The 17,855-nt window shown below is 38.9% G+C and overlaps 1 protein-coding gene across 1 annotated transcript; it reads right to left on the bottom strand.

Moving 5' to 3' along the window:
• Positions 1-10,331: 10,331 nt before the first annotated feature.
• Positions 10,332-14,888, bottom strand: irx5b (iroquois homeobox 5b). The gene is made up of 3 exons (XM_084018131.1): positions 14,432-14,888; positions 12,738-13,140; positions 10,332-11,183 (listed from the first exon to the last, which is right to left on the bottom strand). Exons 1-3 carry the CDS (start codon positions 14,660-14,662, stop codon positions 10,570-10,572), a joined length of 1,248 nt encoding a protein of 415 aa, XP_083874257.1. The 5' UTR covers positions 14,663-14,888; the 3' UTR covers positions 10,332-10,569.
• Positions 14,889-17,855: the final 2,967 nt, after the last annotated feature.

The raw sequence follows: 17,855 nt of genomic DNA, 5'->3' as shown, positions 1-17,855 counted from the left end.
GCTCTGCCTGCGGGGGGCCCTCTTCCTCCGGGCCACTGCAGCTCAGACCCCTGAGACTCCAAACTGAAAATCAATCCAGCTAACATTGTTTAGTTCGTTTTTGTAATGAATTTCATAATTTTAAAGTTTTATTCTTGGTAGTACATAGTGATCTCTTATTCTGTTAACCTGATGTTTATATAATTTTTTATTGTGTGACAATATGATTACAGAACGGATGAAGACAAGTACAGGGATGTAAAACCACTGAAAGAGATTATACAACGTAAGAAAGAAAATGACAATCAAACAAAACAAAAATACTAAAAAGAAGAGACAATCAAAGGGACAAGAACAAACTATATATAGATCTATATATACATATAAAGATCTATATATATACAGATCTATTTATACACACACACACACACACACACACACACACACACACATATAGATCTATAGATATAGATATATCGATATAGATCTATATCGATAGACAGACGGATAGATTCAAATAATAACAACAGTAATAATGATTTTAAAAAATGGTTAACTTGTGATGTTTATCATGGACCATTAACAGTTAGTCCTTAATTCTACCTGTATTTTTAAACTCTGCTCTCACATGCAGCACTATGGACTATGAGAGGGGTTTTCACTCAAACTGTGTAACCCCTGCCCTTCTGCAGGAAGGTCAGCTGAAACATGGGACACTGAGAACAATAACATTCCTGTGTGGTCGGCCTGATATTTATCGATGGTTCACAGCGATCTGAATGTAATAGTGTCAGCCTTCTTATTTGAACGCTGTTGTTACCTAGTAAAACACATGTCGCAGCCTCCTGCTGGGTGATATTCACCAGTAAGGGTCACTGGAGGAATGACTGCAAGCAAATGGCACCATCTGTCACACAGCTTCAGCCAAGTCTCCAGCGGCCTGCAGGAGGTGGCGCAGCACCTCCTTTATTCACACCTTCAGCCTCACGATGGCTTGCACTTCATTGCAGCTCTTTGATTTGACCTTCACTTTAGTGCAGTACACTCCCGATTCTCAGAGCTGCGCCCATCAGTCCCTTCATCAACATTTCAACAACAATTCCAAACAGCTGATGGACCCAGCTTCTCAAATGAGAGGATGATTGGCATGTCGCATGATCCTTTATTAGTCCCGTGTTGGAGAACTTTACAGTATTATAGTTGCAATGAGGGTAGTGCCACAACAAGAGGCACACAAGTATAATGAGTAGGGGTGTGAATCTTTGGCTTCATTTCGATTCGATTAATGATACAGTTGGCGATTCGATTCAAGGACAATTTTTTCTTTCTGGAACGATTCGATTCTGTAAACCACGATTCGATTCATTAACTTGTAACCAAAATTCTATATCTATGAAATAAACATGCAATAATGTGAGTGAGACTATCTGTATTCTTCTGAAAGGTGAAAAAATAAACAGACCACAGAATTACTTATTTAACATATTTATTCTATAAAAAAGTAGTCCTGCATAATATTTTATACTGAATACAAAAATGTAATGCTCAGTTATTTTTTAACATTATTCAATACATGCTGGCGGGGGAGAGAGTGTCTTAAACGTATTAAAACAATCATAATTAGGAATCACGATTCATAAGATTTAACACATTTATATAGATTATTGGTGAAGCCAAAACGATTCATTCTATTTATTTAATTTAGCAGATGGTTTTAGTTGAATCGATAGGATTGACAATCGATTCATCGCATGAATCGTTACCCTACTAATGATAGGTAACCACACATCGTATAATTGCACATGTGATATAAGATATAAGAAATGTTGGGATGATATGAAAAACCTTTCAGCGTTATCCTGCCAAAATAATTGTGTTTGATGATATTATCCAGATAATCATCAAAATATGCTGAAAACTAAAACAAACTCAATTTACAAGAAGAAACATTTGTTAAGAATAAAATATTTTTATTGTGCCACACTATCAGATAATCTTGATTAGGATTATCAAAATAAAGGATACTGTGATAGACTGGCGTCCTGTCCAGGGTGAACCCTGCCTTCGCCCAATGACAGCTGGGATTGGCTCCAGCCCCCCCGTGACCCTAAAAAATACAGGATAAGCGGTAGAAAATGGATGGATGGATGGAAAATAAAGGATAAGTACATTTAAAAATATAAATATATCAGGTCCTATTTTTTCACTTCTTGAACTAAACAGCTCTTTCACTGTCACTTGTGATGATATTCAATATCCTGATAAGGGAAATTCACCACAATCAACATATTGTGAATTGTTTTTATCAAGATCTGCGATATAATGTTTGATATTTATAAAATATATATAACAGTTTAATTCATGATGACTTCTCATTTATGACATATTACAAATAGATGACGATAAAGGAGCTGTATAAACTGTATAGGTGGAGACCTTATTTAAGATTATTTGATTGTGTTTCAGTAAAAAGGATGTTTTTTATTTATTTATTATTAAACCTTTATTTTTCCAGATAAAACATTAAGAACAATTTCTTATTTACAATACTGATGTTCACTTAAAATATGTGTCTTATCTGTGATGCAATGAAAATATATAATTTTTTTACAAAATGTTAAGTGATTCCAGTATGTTACAGTGTCATTTTAAGAGTTTAAGCATATTTTGATGATAATCGGGATAATATTGTGAAGCACATGTATTTTGTTCAGGATAATCAGACACAGAACTTTCATATTGTCCCATGCCTTCTTTAATAACGTACATGCTTTAAATTGTTCTTGTATATTGTTTTTATATTATTTTGTCTTATATTGTTGTGCTGTGTTTATAGTTTTGCACCAATCACCATGTCAAGTTCCTTAAATGATTGGCAGCAGACCTTTTCTGACTTGAACACATTAATAAACGAGGGACAGCAGGGGGCGCTCCATGCAAAGCAAACCCAGCTGAAGCTGCTTAGAGTGCTGTGAATAAAACACGAGAACCGTGTTTTCATGACCTCATTGTGAAGTTTCACATCACAACAAATGTTAAATTTAAACTTGTAGTCCCGATTAAGTCAGTTCTCTTTAACAGTCCACGTTTCTATTTTTCTTTATATGTTAATTCGCATTTGATTTAAGACCTAGTTCTTTCATTATTGCTCATCTTGCTTCAGACACATTCTTCTCACTACGACCTGGTCTATATTATTTTCTAATTCTACACATTTACAGCATCACTTACAGCTCACGTGCGTCTGTGAACAGGTTTTTACCAACATAATATAAAAAAGACAAACCCTTGTGTTTAAACATCGTTAAAAACAAATGATCAGTCATCGGTGCCTCTGAGATCATGTCGCTGCTCTTGAAAACATTGTTAACTTGATCTGTATTTAACTCTTCTGCATTAAGAGAGCTGATGAACCTGATTAAAGATCCCCGAACGCACCGCAGTCACGACCCCGAGAAACGTGTTCACACTCTTTTCTGTCGTTCATCATTGTTTGCGCTGGCAGCTGGAAATGACACCTCGATATATTAACGTGTTGTTTTGGAGAAAGAAGCATTCTGCTTTTACATTTAGAGCAGAGACTTTTCATTTTCCAGCTCGATGTTGTTCCTGCTGCTGCAGACGGACCGGTGTGACTGATGTTAAACACCTTCATGAGAGGACGCTTTATACTGCAGGTCAAACAGCAGACTGGTTGAGTCACTGGGGACACTGGTGTATTTTGAGGGACAGCACATGACTGGGAGCTGTCTGCTGGTCTGCCTGTGAGCCCAGCTGTTGTGGCTGGTGGTGGTGGGGTGAAGCAGCGCGACATCTGCCAGTCCTGGGGGTTAGAAGGCCCGAGGCTTGGCTCCTCGCTGCTCGCCGCCGCGCCCGCTGCTGTCTGACAGCGTTTAGCTCGGTGTCAACACACAGCTGGAAGCAGGGAGCAGACTGGAGAGGAGATGGGGGAGGAGGCGTGACATGTTGTGTTTGTGAGAATCCAAACGGGTAAGTTCAGTTATTTTCTACAGCTCACTCAGAAACACTGTATGTTAACACCAGTAAAACCACGTCTCATTATTTCTTCATCCTCCTCATCTTTAACTTCATTTTTTATTTTTTATGTGAAACAATTCATGTCACGTGTCATTGTTTGAATATTTTGGTTTTGAGATGGAAGAAATCCTTCAAGTAATCCTCCCTTCCTTCAGCAGTAGCTGTGAAAAAATCCAAAATAATCCATTTTATTTTCAAGTAATGTGATTTCTGCTGTCTGTTGATATAACATGTCGAAGTCTTGTGATTGTGTTAAAGCTCCTGACATCTTGGTTCATATCTGTTTCTCTAAAACATTAAATATCCCTGACTAATTTGAAGTCTGACATCTTAGTTATTATTAATAAAGAGTCTGATAAAATCTGTCAAAAAGAGCAAAACATCAAATGTTGCTGAATTCTGTTTGGTGCATGGAAATACATCAAAAACAACATCAGCTCTTGCTTCAAACCAGGAGGAAGAACTCAGAGAACATAAGATATACTGTATATAAAAACACCAAAAACATAAAATACTGACAAAAATATAAAATTAACCATAAAATAAAAACATACACAAATATAAATTATACCATAAAAACATTAAATCCATACAAAATATCTAAAATATCCCAAATGAAATATATACAATAAAAAAACAAAAACAAAACTGAGATCTCAAGTCATCATACGATTCAAACCTTTACCTTTTTATGTATTGATGTAACTTAAGGTCGTTTCCTCAGCATTGAGTCAGCCAGAATATAGTAAAAACATAAAATACACCATAAACATCGATTATGATTTTCCCATCATGACAATAATTGAAACTGCAGAACAAGTATAAATCTTGTGACATTGGGATGGTTAAATTTAAAGGATGAACAACAGAGTTTCAAATACTCGCTGATATTTTTACACCCTGATCTTCTCTTTAAAGGACTCAATATTTAAATACATCAATGACATCTTGAGACTTACAAGCTGCTGCTGATTGTGTAATAATATATATAGTGTAATATAGTGAAGGCAGCCTGTGATTCTTGTGATTCTCTTTTAATCAATATTGGGTTGGTTGGTGGTTAGAGGAGACTGTTCATTCACTGGATGTCCAAAAGTCATTAACGGACAAATACACACACACACACACACACACACACACACACACACACACACACACACACACACACACACACACACACACACACACACACACACACAATGCAAAACATATAGCAGCTAGCGTCAGAGGGTTAACCCTCGCCAACAGAGAGATGTTTTCCAATAGTCAGGGTTTATAATGTTCTGAATGTACTTGAAAGTATTGTGTTTTACTTAAAAAAACAAAGTGTTATAGTTTACAGAAGGTCTACCTACCTATAGGCTACCTGAATTTCGGAATTGTACTATATTTCTAAATATGCTATCGCTACACTTAATGGCAAAAATTGCACTGGTCTGTTGGACTTGGTTGAACAAAAATAAACAATATTTATGTATAAAATGCATGTAAAAAATTACTTCTCACTGTTCTCAGGTCAAATATTTATATGCGAATGAAATGCGATCAATTTCGATTAATTAATTACAAAGCCTCTAATTAATTATATATTTTTTTTAATCGAGTCCCGGCCCTAGTTAAAAATAAAATGTAGTTGATTAAATGTCCATTTTCATGTGAAGATTAAATGTAACCGCTTTCATGATTTCAGATCAGTTGATGATACATGTCAAATTATTTTTTATTATTTCTGAATAGTTTTTTTAGTTTGGCAGCATGGTTTTACAGCCAGTACTTTATTACTTTTAGTAATGGTCTGTGAACCTTGATATGAAGCCATTGCATGTGCCACTTCTTTGTTAGTTACTTCAGTAAAATGCAGTTTTGTCACAAAATATCTCCTTCCAGGCTGCAGTAAAACCAGAAACTCAATCTAAACTGGAGATTTAACATGAAATGAAAATTTTACACCTGAAAAATGTTGCTTCTCAGACTTCCTGGAGACATAACCAGCTGAGTTTTATTCTCTTGACATTTTTTATGTTTGTAAGCGAGGACATTTTTTTGTGGGCGGAGCCAAACTGGTGCCAGAAAGTGACAGTTCTGTAGTAGATGTGAGTGCAAAAACCACAAAGCATTATGGATCCTCCTTCTCTATTTGACTGGTTATGTAGAAGAAGATGGGCTGTCTGACATTACTAACAATTATCAATGTGGTGAGTTTCCTGAGTACATTTCCAGCCACTGGATGAACATGAATAAAAACTGTATCCACAGGGCTCTCGGCACCCTCTTCCTCCTCTTCCTCCTCCTGAGCATGAAACATGGAGCCCGTTAAACATGTTAGTGTGGCGAGTGAACACGTTTCCTGTTTGTTGTGGGATCAGGATCAAATCCGCCCGCTTCAGAAAAAGCTACTCCATCTGAAATTTACACAATTAATTCCTCGGAGATGCCCCATGAAAATGTAAGAGATGTAAGGAATGTGAGAAATATAAGCCTCTTAAGTTGAACAGCTTCCAGCTTCTTCCTCCAGCTGTTGGAGCTCAAAAGGCAGATTAAAGCTACCTACTGGCCTCACGTCATCGACTCTGTGTACGAGACGTGCTGCTGTTGTTACAAAGACCTGCTGCTCTACATGTTATTAGAGATGAAACTTGTAAGACAAGATATCTTTCTTTAGGTTTACATCCTAAATGTTGTCCTACGACGGCCAGCTTCATGTCAACTCCGCCTCTGAGAAAAGATTACAAAAAAAGTCAATGCAAAGGAGCGACTAAGACGCTCATTTGTGCTAGGTGGCATGAACGCAACAAATGACGCTTATTCGTGTGACTGGAAATATTTCAACTTGAGCGAGAAATTCAAATGACACTTTCAAATGACAACATTGAGATTGCCAATCAGAAATGTTGTCTCCTGTGTCTGTGGTCCCCCAGAGGTCTACGATAGTAGCTCATATTAGTCCAGAGACCGGACCAGACTATGTGGAGGAACCAGAGACTGTCTGTGGTCCAAACAACAAGGTCTCTGCTGGATTTATGTCTAGATTACCTTATTTGGAGCGTTGATGGAGAAACTACAATGTTAGCATAGCTTGGCTCCCATGAATCCAGACTCTATTCAGAAAACAAGCATTTTAAAAGTTGTTCTTGCAGACAGACCTAACAAAGCATGATTTCAGACTTTTTTTTACAACAAAATAGTTTATTGTGGGTTCAACTCACTGTGGTAAACCAGCTGACGAGTGTCTTCCTAGATCCAGTGAATAGTATGAAGTTCACTGAGCACCTCTGGATGATGTCATGCACTCAGACAGGACGACGTTTGGTTTCCCGGCGTATCTGGGAATCCACAACATGTACAAAGCAGCAATAGAGGTTATTTCAACCAAAAACCAGAAACCTTGTTGGTGTCTCCATCGAGGTAAGCTCTGCCTCCTCTCCAGGCACGTCTAGCCGGTGACGCAAATAAACATATATGATCCTGCAAATAAACACAAATGGTCCCGCATGAGATGTTGTGTTTCTGTGCTTTAGAACCAAGTAATTGTGTTGCTTTTGTTTGTTTTGTTTCAATTTTGTAGTCAAATCGGATTTCAAGGAGTCTTTTGCGTCACTGAGTTTGAGTGGTCTAACGGAGAATCTCTGCATTGCCTCATGGCAGTGTGATCGTTTGGAGGTGAAACGATGGACCTCCATTTCTGATGCTTCTGAGTTAGAAAGCCACGTCACAAGGGCAGCTGACGACATTACCACAGCAACCATGCAGATGGATATCTGGATGCACAAATCCGATCTCATCAATTGCAAATTAAATTGCGGACGGTGTCTTTAAGATGTGATTTGAGAAACAAATGGGCTTTTCTGCAGTCTGAACGTAGTCTAAATGTGTCCAGTATTTGGTATTTTGGACTATTGAGTATTTTGTAGCTACTGACTGGAAGTAAAGAAATATAATGATAATTTGTCATCAACATTGTCCTGATTATTGAGCAGCAATCCTGAATTCTCTCTTTTTTTAAGATTTTCACCATAGAAATTAAATAAGAAGTGAACATAGTCATCTTGAAGCCACACATTGGTTTGTGGACTACCGTTTGAAATCTAGATTTAGACATTTTGGCGACGGTGCCATCTTGCAACCAGTGAAGGAAGTGACCATATTTGTACCGCAAATGAGCGACGTGTATAGGCTGTAAGTGGTGATTCTTTCATAGGGCCTAAAAACGCTAGCGGCACTGCTGGGTGGAAACTAGAGATTGAGATCATAAACTCATGTTTACAATGTTTACTGAGAAATAAATCAAGTTAGGATTTGGGTCATTTTCCTCACAGACTTCTATACAATCAGACTTCTTTTCGTGATCAGAGCAGTCGCCCCCTGGTGGCTTGTAGAGACAATGCAAGTTTAAGGCACTTCAGGTTCGGCTTCACTTTGCTGCCTGATTCTCACTCATTTCTAACTGAATGTTCTGGAAACCAGTTGAGCTCTGTTGAAATGATCCAACTAGACTGTCAGATGTGTTCAAGTCACACAATATAAAATAGTTAATACCAGCTCCATCAACTCACATTAAAATACACAGCTGATAAACGCTCAATAACATGTTACATAAAACAAATAGAAGTTCTGCACGATGAGGACTTTAACATCTGATAATGTCATTTAGCGGAAAACTTCTGTACTTTTACTAGTTGTGTAAATCACCAGAGTCCCCATGATATGATATGATTACAATTCTTGAGTCAGATTTTATATATGGATATGCTGAATATTGTGATAGTATATATTGTGATTTATTACCTTTTTTCAACTGCAAATTGTGCAGTTGTCAGTTAAGCAGACAGACTGACCAACTTCCCGTTCCATTTAACGATGATGACACCAGAAAAAAACTTTGTTACCTTCTTCTCTTACTTCACATCTTCTACCAACATGAACTGGTACATAAAACAGTGACACTGTGAATTAAAAAGATTTACATTGCAAATCTTATTTTATTTATTTCTATACTGTGCCTCTATTTTATTTATTTACTTTGTCATTTAATGTGAAGCACTTCAGGAAATTAATCATGAATCCATTTTTGGGGCCTTCAAACTTTTTTTAATCTATAAATGGTTGAGATGACCAAAGAAGCTTGCTTTTTGGAAGCAGAAACCAGAAAATGTTGATTTGAGATTAAATGTCTGTGTATTCATTGATCAATTAATCAGACAAAACCGTGATTTATGAGGAAACATAATAATAAAAGTGTTGGAGCATTGGATGAGTCTCCAACACTCTTCTTAAAACACTTTTATGGTACAGGCTTTCTGTGATCCTTCTGTCTCCCCTTTCCCACACCATTCGTTTTATTGTTTTAATTATCTATTGTTTTTTATTGTTTTGTGATTGACACTTTCCTGATTCTCCTGTTTTAACCCTGTGAAGCACTTTGTAAACATTGTTATAGAATGGAGTAATACAAATAAACTTTTAAATAATATTATTTTTAATCTTACGTGGAATGGCATTTAGTGCTTTTTTTCATGGGCACACTTGCATTGGATGATATGACCTATATTAATAATAACAATAATAATAATACATATTATCTAGCATTTTTCAGTACTTCCCAGTAGTAAAAAACAATAATTCCTCATGACATCATTACTTAAATGAATGGGACCTCAAGTGTGAGAAAATGAGTGGATTGATTTTAAACCAATCAAAGGCTATTCGTTTAAACCCTAAAACTTCGTATTAAATCAAATCACATTATTAACAATTATTTTCTCTATATATCCTCTTTAAATAGTCAGTGGCAGAGTCTGCATTCCCGCTGGATTGCCTTCCCACACAAGGGATGGTAGGAAACTTTGCAGCCTGTAATCCAGAGTTACTGTTTGTAACCTGATTGATTGATATCAATCACTTTTTACTGTTAGCTAATAATAGGTTATTGGTAATGCTAACTGCTGTAGCTGAAACATTTCATAATGAACGTCATCGACTATCAGCCAAGAGACATTTTAATGCGTCTAACATTAACTGCAGTTTGCTTTTTATCCAATATAGGTTTAAAAGACATGAATGTGATGATTCTTTGTTTGTCATTGACGTTTTTTGTGGAAGTCACACTGAATAATATCAACATGTGTTTCATGTTTTATGAATTTTATGAACAATTTAGAGAAGGAGAGACGCTCCGTTTTCTCTCCTTAAACTCTGCAGCTGATGGTTTTTTCTGGAAATTAAAGAGCTTCTGTTTTTCCTGAGCCTTGATTTGAGGTGAATAAGAACGTATATTAAGCGTAATATCCATTGACAAATGTCAGGTCAGTTCCGTATTAATAAAACTAGCTTTTAATGATACTTCATGTTCTGTGCAGAAACGCACTACAAAGATTACATCTTATCAACATAGAAAAACTGTCTAAAATTGAATATTTGTGTTTTTAAATGAAAGTCAGAGGCCTCTGCGGGGCCTGTTATCTGTGGTGAATAAAGTTTTCCAGGACCTTTCAGAGGAGAATCACTGTTCCAGGTTCGCTGGTCCCAGTAAATAAAGTGTTTAAAGGTCCAGGTCTACACGTTCGTCATGCCTTTCTTGAGTTCTTGCAGGTCCAGCTGGCTCTGACTGCGTAGTTTGCAGTCTCTGGTGGCGGCCTCGGCTCTCTGCAGCATCGTCTGGTGTAATCCGTTTAAGTGTGAGCCGGGGCCGCCGTGCAAGGTCCCCAGAGGGCCATAGCTGGAGTATCCGGGGATGAAGGGGGAGCTGTAGTACAGGTGTCGTGGCAGGGCGGGGCTGTGTGGGAACAAGGTCCGGGACGCGGATGTGGGGGGGGCTGGGGAAGAGTCACTAGATCCTTTACTTTTATCCGAAGAGGTGGCAATCTCAGCCAGGGACCACAGTTTGGGTTTAGGGGCCGGGTTCGGCCCCTGGATGGCACTGCAGGAGTCAACATGTTGAGACGGTGGGCTTGGCAGTCCCTCCGGCTCCAACACTCTGACCGTCCCCTGCAGTGCATTCTGGGGAGAGGCCCCTGTGGAGACGGGGTCTGGGACCAGAGACAGCCTCCTGTCCCCCGATTCTTTGAAATCTGGATCGGTGCAGCTCCGGTCGGTGTCACTGCTGCTGCCGCTGTCCTCTCTGTACACCAACACACAGGAGGTCCCCACAGAGGCAGGAAGACGAGCAGCTGCACACACACACACACACACACACACACACAAAAATCAATAGATTGGATCTTAAAACTACTGACACACTTTTACACATATTCAACAAACAAACACAAACTAAACAAAACTACGTTATTGATAGAAGATTTATCTTTTTTGATAATCATTGATTTTAAGACATTTTTAAACATCTTTTTCCAGATTTTTTAAATGTAAATGATGCTTCTGATTCCGTCTCAGGTAAAATGAGACATTTGAAGCACATTTTCTGACATTAACAGACAGACTAATGAGTTTATTAGAAATAATTAACAGAGACTCAATAATTAGACCAATCATTAGCTGCAAAAAGAAAAACACTGGTAGTAAAAGTAAATGAAAAGGCCATGATCCGATGTGACATTGAATTATAATTATCACTAATAATGATTTATAGGGCTAGTTCTACGAAACATTCACCATCTGTCCTCTTTAGGTTTCAGTAAAACGGATAGAGATTCAGATCCAAAAGAAACTACTTGTTGTTTCTATGAACAGCTGAACGTCTTTGATTTATTACCCAAAGATATATTTAAAGTACTTTTATTTCCTTGTCACGCTACTTTTTACCACATTTATCTGAGTTTCTCCACAGATTAATGAACTGTTTATATAGCCATCAGTTTATGAAATATGATCTGTAAAAGTACATTTTCTTGATAATATTTAAATCTTTTTAATTGATTGATGTGTTCAGGGCAGGAGTTTTACTTGTACTTCATAGTACTTTTACTGAAGTAAAGATGTGTTTGATCATATAAAACTACCAGTATGTGCAGGTCACAACATTCCATCAGTGTTGCCTTCTGGTTTATTAGTTCGTGTTTTGATCGATTTCTTGATTAACCGATTAGCAGTTTTAACTGTGACAGTAAATATGTCCAGCCGTTGAAAAACAAGAGATTTATTTGAGACGTAGAAGACGAATTAGAATATCAACACAGTTAATAAGAAATTACTAAACAATTCATTAATTGCTGGATGGACAGATCGGTTAAAGCATGGATTGTGTAAAGGCTGGATCAATTAACGGACAATTGATGAAAGGAAAGAATGATCATTAAATGACTGATCAATTATTGATTCATTAAAGGATCCATCGGTTAAAGCATGCTTGTGTAAAAGCTAGATCAATTAAAGGACTAATTGTTAAAGGGCCAAATTTTCATCAAATGATGGATCGATTACAAATCAGTTAACATACCAATTGTTTCAAAGACAGAATGGGCAATAAAGGGCCGATCGATTATTGATTCATAAAAGGATCTATCAGTTAAAGCGTTGTTTAATGGCCAGATCAATTAAAGGAACGATCGATTAACAGACAGAAAAATCATTAAAGGAGGGCTGGATGAAATTGTGGATCGATTATACAACAGATCGATTTAATGATTGATTAAATTACTGACTGAATAAATGTTGAAGTGATTGATTAAAGGCTGGATGATTAGAGTACTGATTATGTTATTGATTAGGGGATTTATTAAAGCACTATGGCTGCTGCAGCAGACTATCTCGCTCCCCTCACTCACCGGCGTCGCTCTTGGTCTGCGTGTCGTCGGCGTTGGACTTGATGGGCTCGTCGTCGTCGTTCCTCTCCAGGTCAATGTTGTCCTCGTCCTCCTCGTCCTCGCTGCGGTTCCTGGGCGTCCAGGTCATCTTGTTCTCCTTCTTGAGCCTCCGCCGGGCGTTGGCGAACCAGGTGGACACCTGGGTGAGGGTCATCTTAGTGATGATGGCCAGCATGATCTTCTCCCCCTTGGTGGGGTAAGGGTTCTTCCTGTGCTCGCTGAGCCAGGCCTTCAGTGTGGCTGTGGCGTCCCGCGTGGCGTTCTTCCTGTAGGTGGGGTCTCCGTACGGGTAGGGCCCCAGGGCCCCAAACGGGTGGTAGTCTAAGGAGCCGGAGATGCTGGAGGATGGATCGTAGCCCGGACTCTGAAACAGAAAGGGATGGCATTAAACATGACCTTCCAGCTGAGCTCTTCTTCGCTTGTTTTTGTTGGCAGCAGAATCGTGAAACAGATTCCTAATCTGAATGAGGCGGGTTAAATAAAGGTTTAATTAAAGCACACAAACAGAATTTAATTTGTAGAGCAGCGCTCTGATCCAGAACCAGGCAGACGGTCTGCATCACAGACAGAAACCCCTTCAATTCAAATGAGTGTTTCTTCATGTTGTGTCTTTAATACACATGATTATTCTCTTCTACTGTTTTTAATTCACATTATTATTATTTCTTCTTCTGTTTTTAATTCACATTATTATCATTTCTTCTTGTGCTTTTAATTTTAAATTATCGTTTCTTCTTGTGCTTTTAATTTTAAATGATCGTTTCTTCTTGTGTCTTTAATTCACATAATTATTGTTTCTTCTGTTTTTAATTCACATTATTATTGTTTATTCTTGCGTCTGTGATTTACATTAGTATTGTTTATTCTTGTTTTTATTCACATTATTGTTTCTTCTTATGCCTTTTACTCATACTGGTATATTTATTTAATAATTATTATGTTTATGTTTCTAATACTATCTTTCATTCAAATGATTATGTTTCTTCTTCTGTCTTTAATTCACAGTATTATTATGTCAATTTCTTCTCATGTCTTTAAATTACATTAATAACAATTTAACAATATTTGTTCAGCCTTTCCTTAATTAATGTAATTAAAAATGCTTTTCTTTCATTATTCCACATTATAATATATATTCTTCTGTGTCTCACTTACATCTTTCAATCTGCAACCCTGAACATTATTTTCAGTTATTAGATTAAATTCACACATTCAACATTGATTCAATTGTTTCAGATCATTCTTGAATACATTATATATATTTTTTTTAAATCTCACAACACATCCTTCAACAAATTAAATTTATTCGACAAAATAATGAGCAACAAAAACTGAAATGGGATTTTTTTTATCATCTTAATTTGAAAAGCAAAAAACTATCATCTGAAATGAAGTTGGCGGATTTTAGTTTTCCTTTTAATATTTTCACCAACATGTCCAAACCTGAAATCATAAAGACGTTTAATAAGTGATGGCGCGAGGATGTAAACATAAAACATGTCCCTGATGATTCATTGTCATTATTTGACACTAACACTCCACTTTAAAATGAACTTTGACGCAGCAGAAGTGACACTTGATCACCATCTAGAGTCCCAGAACCAGAACTCACTCCCTCTCCAGCCGGACCGACCCACTCCGGTGCGGACACTCACCACAAACGAGCCGAGCGTGGCGGCGGCCCGGGGCTCCCCGCCGTACGGGAGGTGTGAGTTGAATCCGGGAGAGGTCGCCGATCCCGAGTACGGAGCGAAGGCTGAGCCCGAAGAGGAGCGGCCGAGCTCCTCGGTCCTCGGTCCTAAGATGACCCCGGAGCTGAAGGACGGGCAGCAGTGCAGAGCCAGGGACACGGACGGCTGGAAGAGGAAACCCTGAGGATAAGCCATGACGGCGCGCACGGAGCCGGACTATTACGCACGGGGGAATTCACATCGGAGAGCCGCAGCGCGCGTTTCCCCGAGACGATAGAGGAAGAAGAAGAAGAAGAAAAGGAGGGAGAAGCGGAGGTTTAAAACCGGAGGAGCATCCAGGAGCATCGCAGGTGCTGCTGAGTTCAGTTTGTGTGTTTCTACTGCAAGTTTTCTACTTCCGCTGCTACTCAACTGAACGCAACACGACTGACTGAGACTGACTGAGAGAGAGAGAGAGAGAGAGAGAGAGAGAGAGAGAGAGAGAGAGAGAGAGAGAGAGGGGGGGGGGAGAGGGAGGAGAGAGCGAGGGGGAGGGGAGACTTGTTTATAGTATACAATAATTGCCCAATAATTAGTTATACTTTCCCCTGACCAAACATCATCAGGTGCGTCTTTAAACTGGCACATCAAACACACAAATGTTTGTTTACTTATTTGATTAAATGTGCAAGATATGAGCATTTTGATTGTCTCTCAAAGGCTCTCAACATGGTGAAGGCTGAGCCCACAGCTAGCAGCTAACAGAGTTTACTTGAGGGGGAACCGGAGGGTGGGTGCAGCCTGGTCTCCTAACAATTACATTTCCACATTACGGAAAAATGTGAGGGTACGCGTAAAGGGGAACGTGTTTTTTTTTTTTTTTGTGGATTACGTTTGCTCTTGATGTTTTACAAATCTGTAGTAGTCCACGTAGGGAGTAGGTGTGGGTGGTGGAACTGTCCACAAACATTTGTTAACCACGTGTTTAAAACTTTAGTTGGAGACGGGTTGTTCATGGAGTTGTTACACAGGTGGGAGCATAGAAACTAAATGCTGCTTCCCCCTGCTGGTTCTGGATCCTGGGTGAACCTGTCCCAGATTACCTGAGGGGTCCGGATGCTTTATAGCAAACAAGTTACTGAGATGTATTTAGGCCCGAGACCATTCAGTGCCTTTTAACAGGATTTACTATAAAATCCTTTTAGTCTATCCTCTAGCCTTTTACACCTAGGAAGGCAGTGTGGTGATTTAAGGCCAGGTGTGAGATGGTCCATCTTCCTGTTGGTCAGGACTCTGGCAGAAGCATTCTGGATGAGCTGCAGCCGCATGCTTGTTTTTACTAAGACCTGTAAAGACAGATTACAATAATCTAAGCCACTGAAAATTAATGCATTAACAAGTGTGTCTTGTTTCGACATTCTTACTCTGTTTTTAAGGTGTTAATGGTTGATTTAGTAATCGTGTATAAGTGGCTGTTGAAATTCAGCTCTGAGTCCATCATTGTACTAGGGTTGTGAACGATAAACCGATGCGACCGGATATTCGGTTCAACAAGTGAGAGATACGGCTGCATCGGTAGCAGCCTCCTCATACATACCGATACAAATTATCAATGAATTCCTATTGGTTATAGAGTCATGGATCGGGTATCGCGAGACTTTGAAGCGGTTGGCGGCATTACACCAGCGTCTCTAAAACAACGCGAGGGCTGAAGCTGCCAGCGAAACGCCGTAGCTGGCTAGCTGGTATGAGTGATAAACAAGGGACAACATGGAACATGGAGTAGGTGGAGGTGGAGAGGCGGGCGCAGCACAGGTAGGCGGCTGCGACGCTGCCGTGTGACCGCAGGCACTCCACGACCGCACGTGAGAGACGGATGGCTTTGAATGTCAATCGCTTGTGTCTCAACTTGCGCCACAAAAGGCGGCCGCAGCACGGGTGCGTCCACGACACTGTCCTGTGACCGCCATCCAACAAATCAGACTTTTTTTTGGTCCATGTCTAAAAATAAATACATTGACATGTGATTTTGTTGTTCTGTTTTTTTTTTTTTTTTTTTGCCAGTGCCATACAGCCACAATGTTTGGGGATATGTCGTATTTTACATATCTGAATAGAAACTATTGTACTGTCACTTTCATAGAATTGGCTTCTTTATTTTTTATAATATATCTACAACAAATATTAACCGTAGAATCAAATCGTATCGTTCTTACACTGTATGGAATCGATTGGAATCGAATCAGTCTGTAATAAAAGGAGAGATGTGCAACCCTACATTGTACCAAGATTTTTGACTTTGTCTGTAGTTTTCAGTGTCACTGAGTCAAGTTGACCTCCAACCTTGCATATCTGGGACCAAAAACAATGACTTGTGTCTTCTCTGCATTGAGCTTGAGGAAAGTCTGGCTCATCCACACATTGATTTGTTGGATACACTATCTCAGTGAACATAAGGGACTGTAGTCATTTGGTGACACTGTAATATAGAGTTGTGTTTCATCCGCATATGTTTCATAAGAGATGTTGTTATACTCCATAATCTGAGCTAGGGGGAGCATGTAGATATTGAACAAAAGTAGCCTAAGAATGGAGCCTTGAGGAACCCCACATAATTAAGGTAGGAGTAGGGTCATTCTCATTGACTTGATCTGACTTATTTCTGCAACAAGAGATGTCGCCCGCTGATGGCCAGCAGAGACAATGCAAATTTATGGCCCTTCAGCATTGGCTTCACTTTTCAGAACCAGAAGTTGCCACCTGTATACGAGCAGAGCGACGGCCATGAGCTAGCAGTGCATGTTAACATGCACTCAAAGCGCATGCTGTTGGCTGTGTCAACAAAGAGAAGAGAAGCTCTGATAACAACACACACTGCTCAGGTAGACATTAAGCCGAGCAGTGAGGGTGGGCCATCACGTCAATACTTCTGCTCTTGTGATCTAACATAGTTGAGATCACTGAATGCATCCTTGTCGGAAACTTCCAAATTGACTTGATTTATATACTAGATGTTTTTCCTGGTCTTGATGTGTGCATCAACACAGCTGTCCACTATGTGAGATAGATCTATTGTCTTTCTCTTTGTATATTGTAAACATGTTTTTAATATTTGTTTGTGTTTTTCCTATTTTATATGTTACTTGACAGGCCGTGTTGGTGACGTACGTTGTGTGAGACGAGAGATGTAGCGGTTTCACATGAAACTAAATGATACTACAATAAACCATACGACACACTGAGACTTTCCTGATTTTAAAATGATCTTTTATATTGACAAACACCACATGTGTAATTCATGGTACAATTCAAACAGGATCAAAAATGGTTTGTCTCTCATCATTGATTACCGTACACATTTTATCAAAATAAGGTTCCATGGGGGACACTGGAAGGGGCGGGACTTAGC

This window comes from Eutrigla gurnardus, assembly GCF_963514095.1.
Source record: "Eutrigla gurnardus genome assembly, chromosome: 9".
Lineage (NCBI taxonomy): Eukaryota > Metazoa > Chordata > Actinopteri > Perciformes > Triglidae > Eutrigla > Eutrigla gurnardus.
This window is presented reverse-complemented; position numbering and strand designations above follow the sequence as displayed.

Excerpts from the sequence above, each read along its gene's own strand:
- irx5b (XM_084018131.1), bottom strand. The coding sequence starts at position 14,662 with ATGGCTTATCCTCAGGGTTTCCTCTTCCAGCCGTCCGTGTCCCTGGCT. Across the intron at positions 13,141-14,431 it reads CCACGCTCGGCTCGTTTGTG|AGTCCGGGCTACGATCCATC; the intron begins GTGAGTGTCCGC and ends TTTCTGTTTCAG. Across the intron at positions 11,184-12,737 it reads GCAGACCAAGAGCGACGCCG|CTGCTCGTCTTCCTGCCTCT; the intron begins GTGAGTGAGGGG and ends GTGTGTGTGCAG.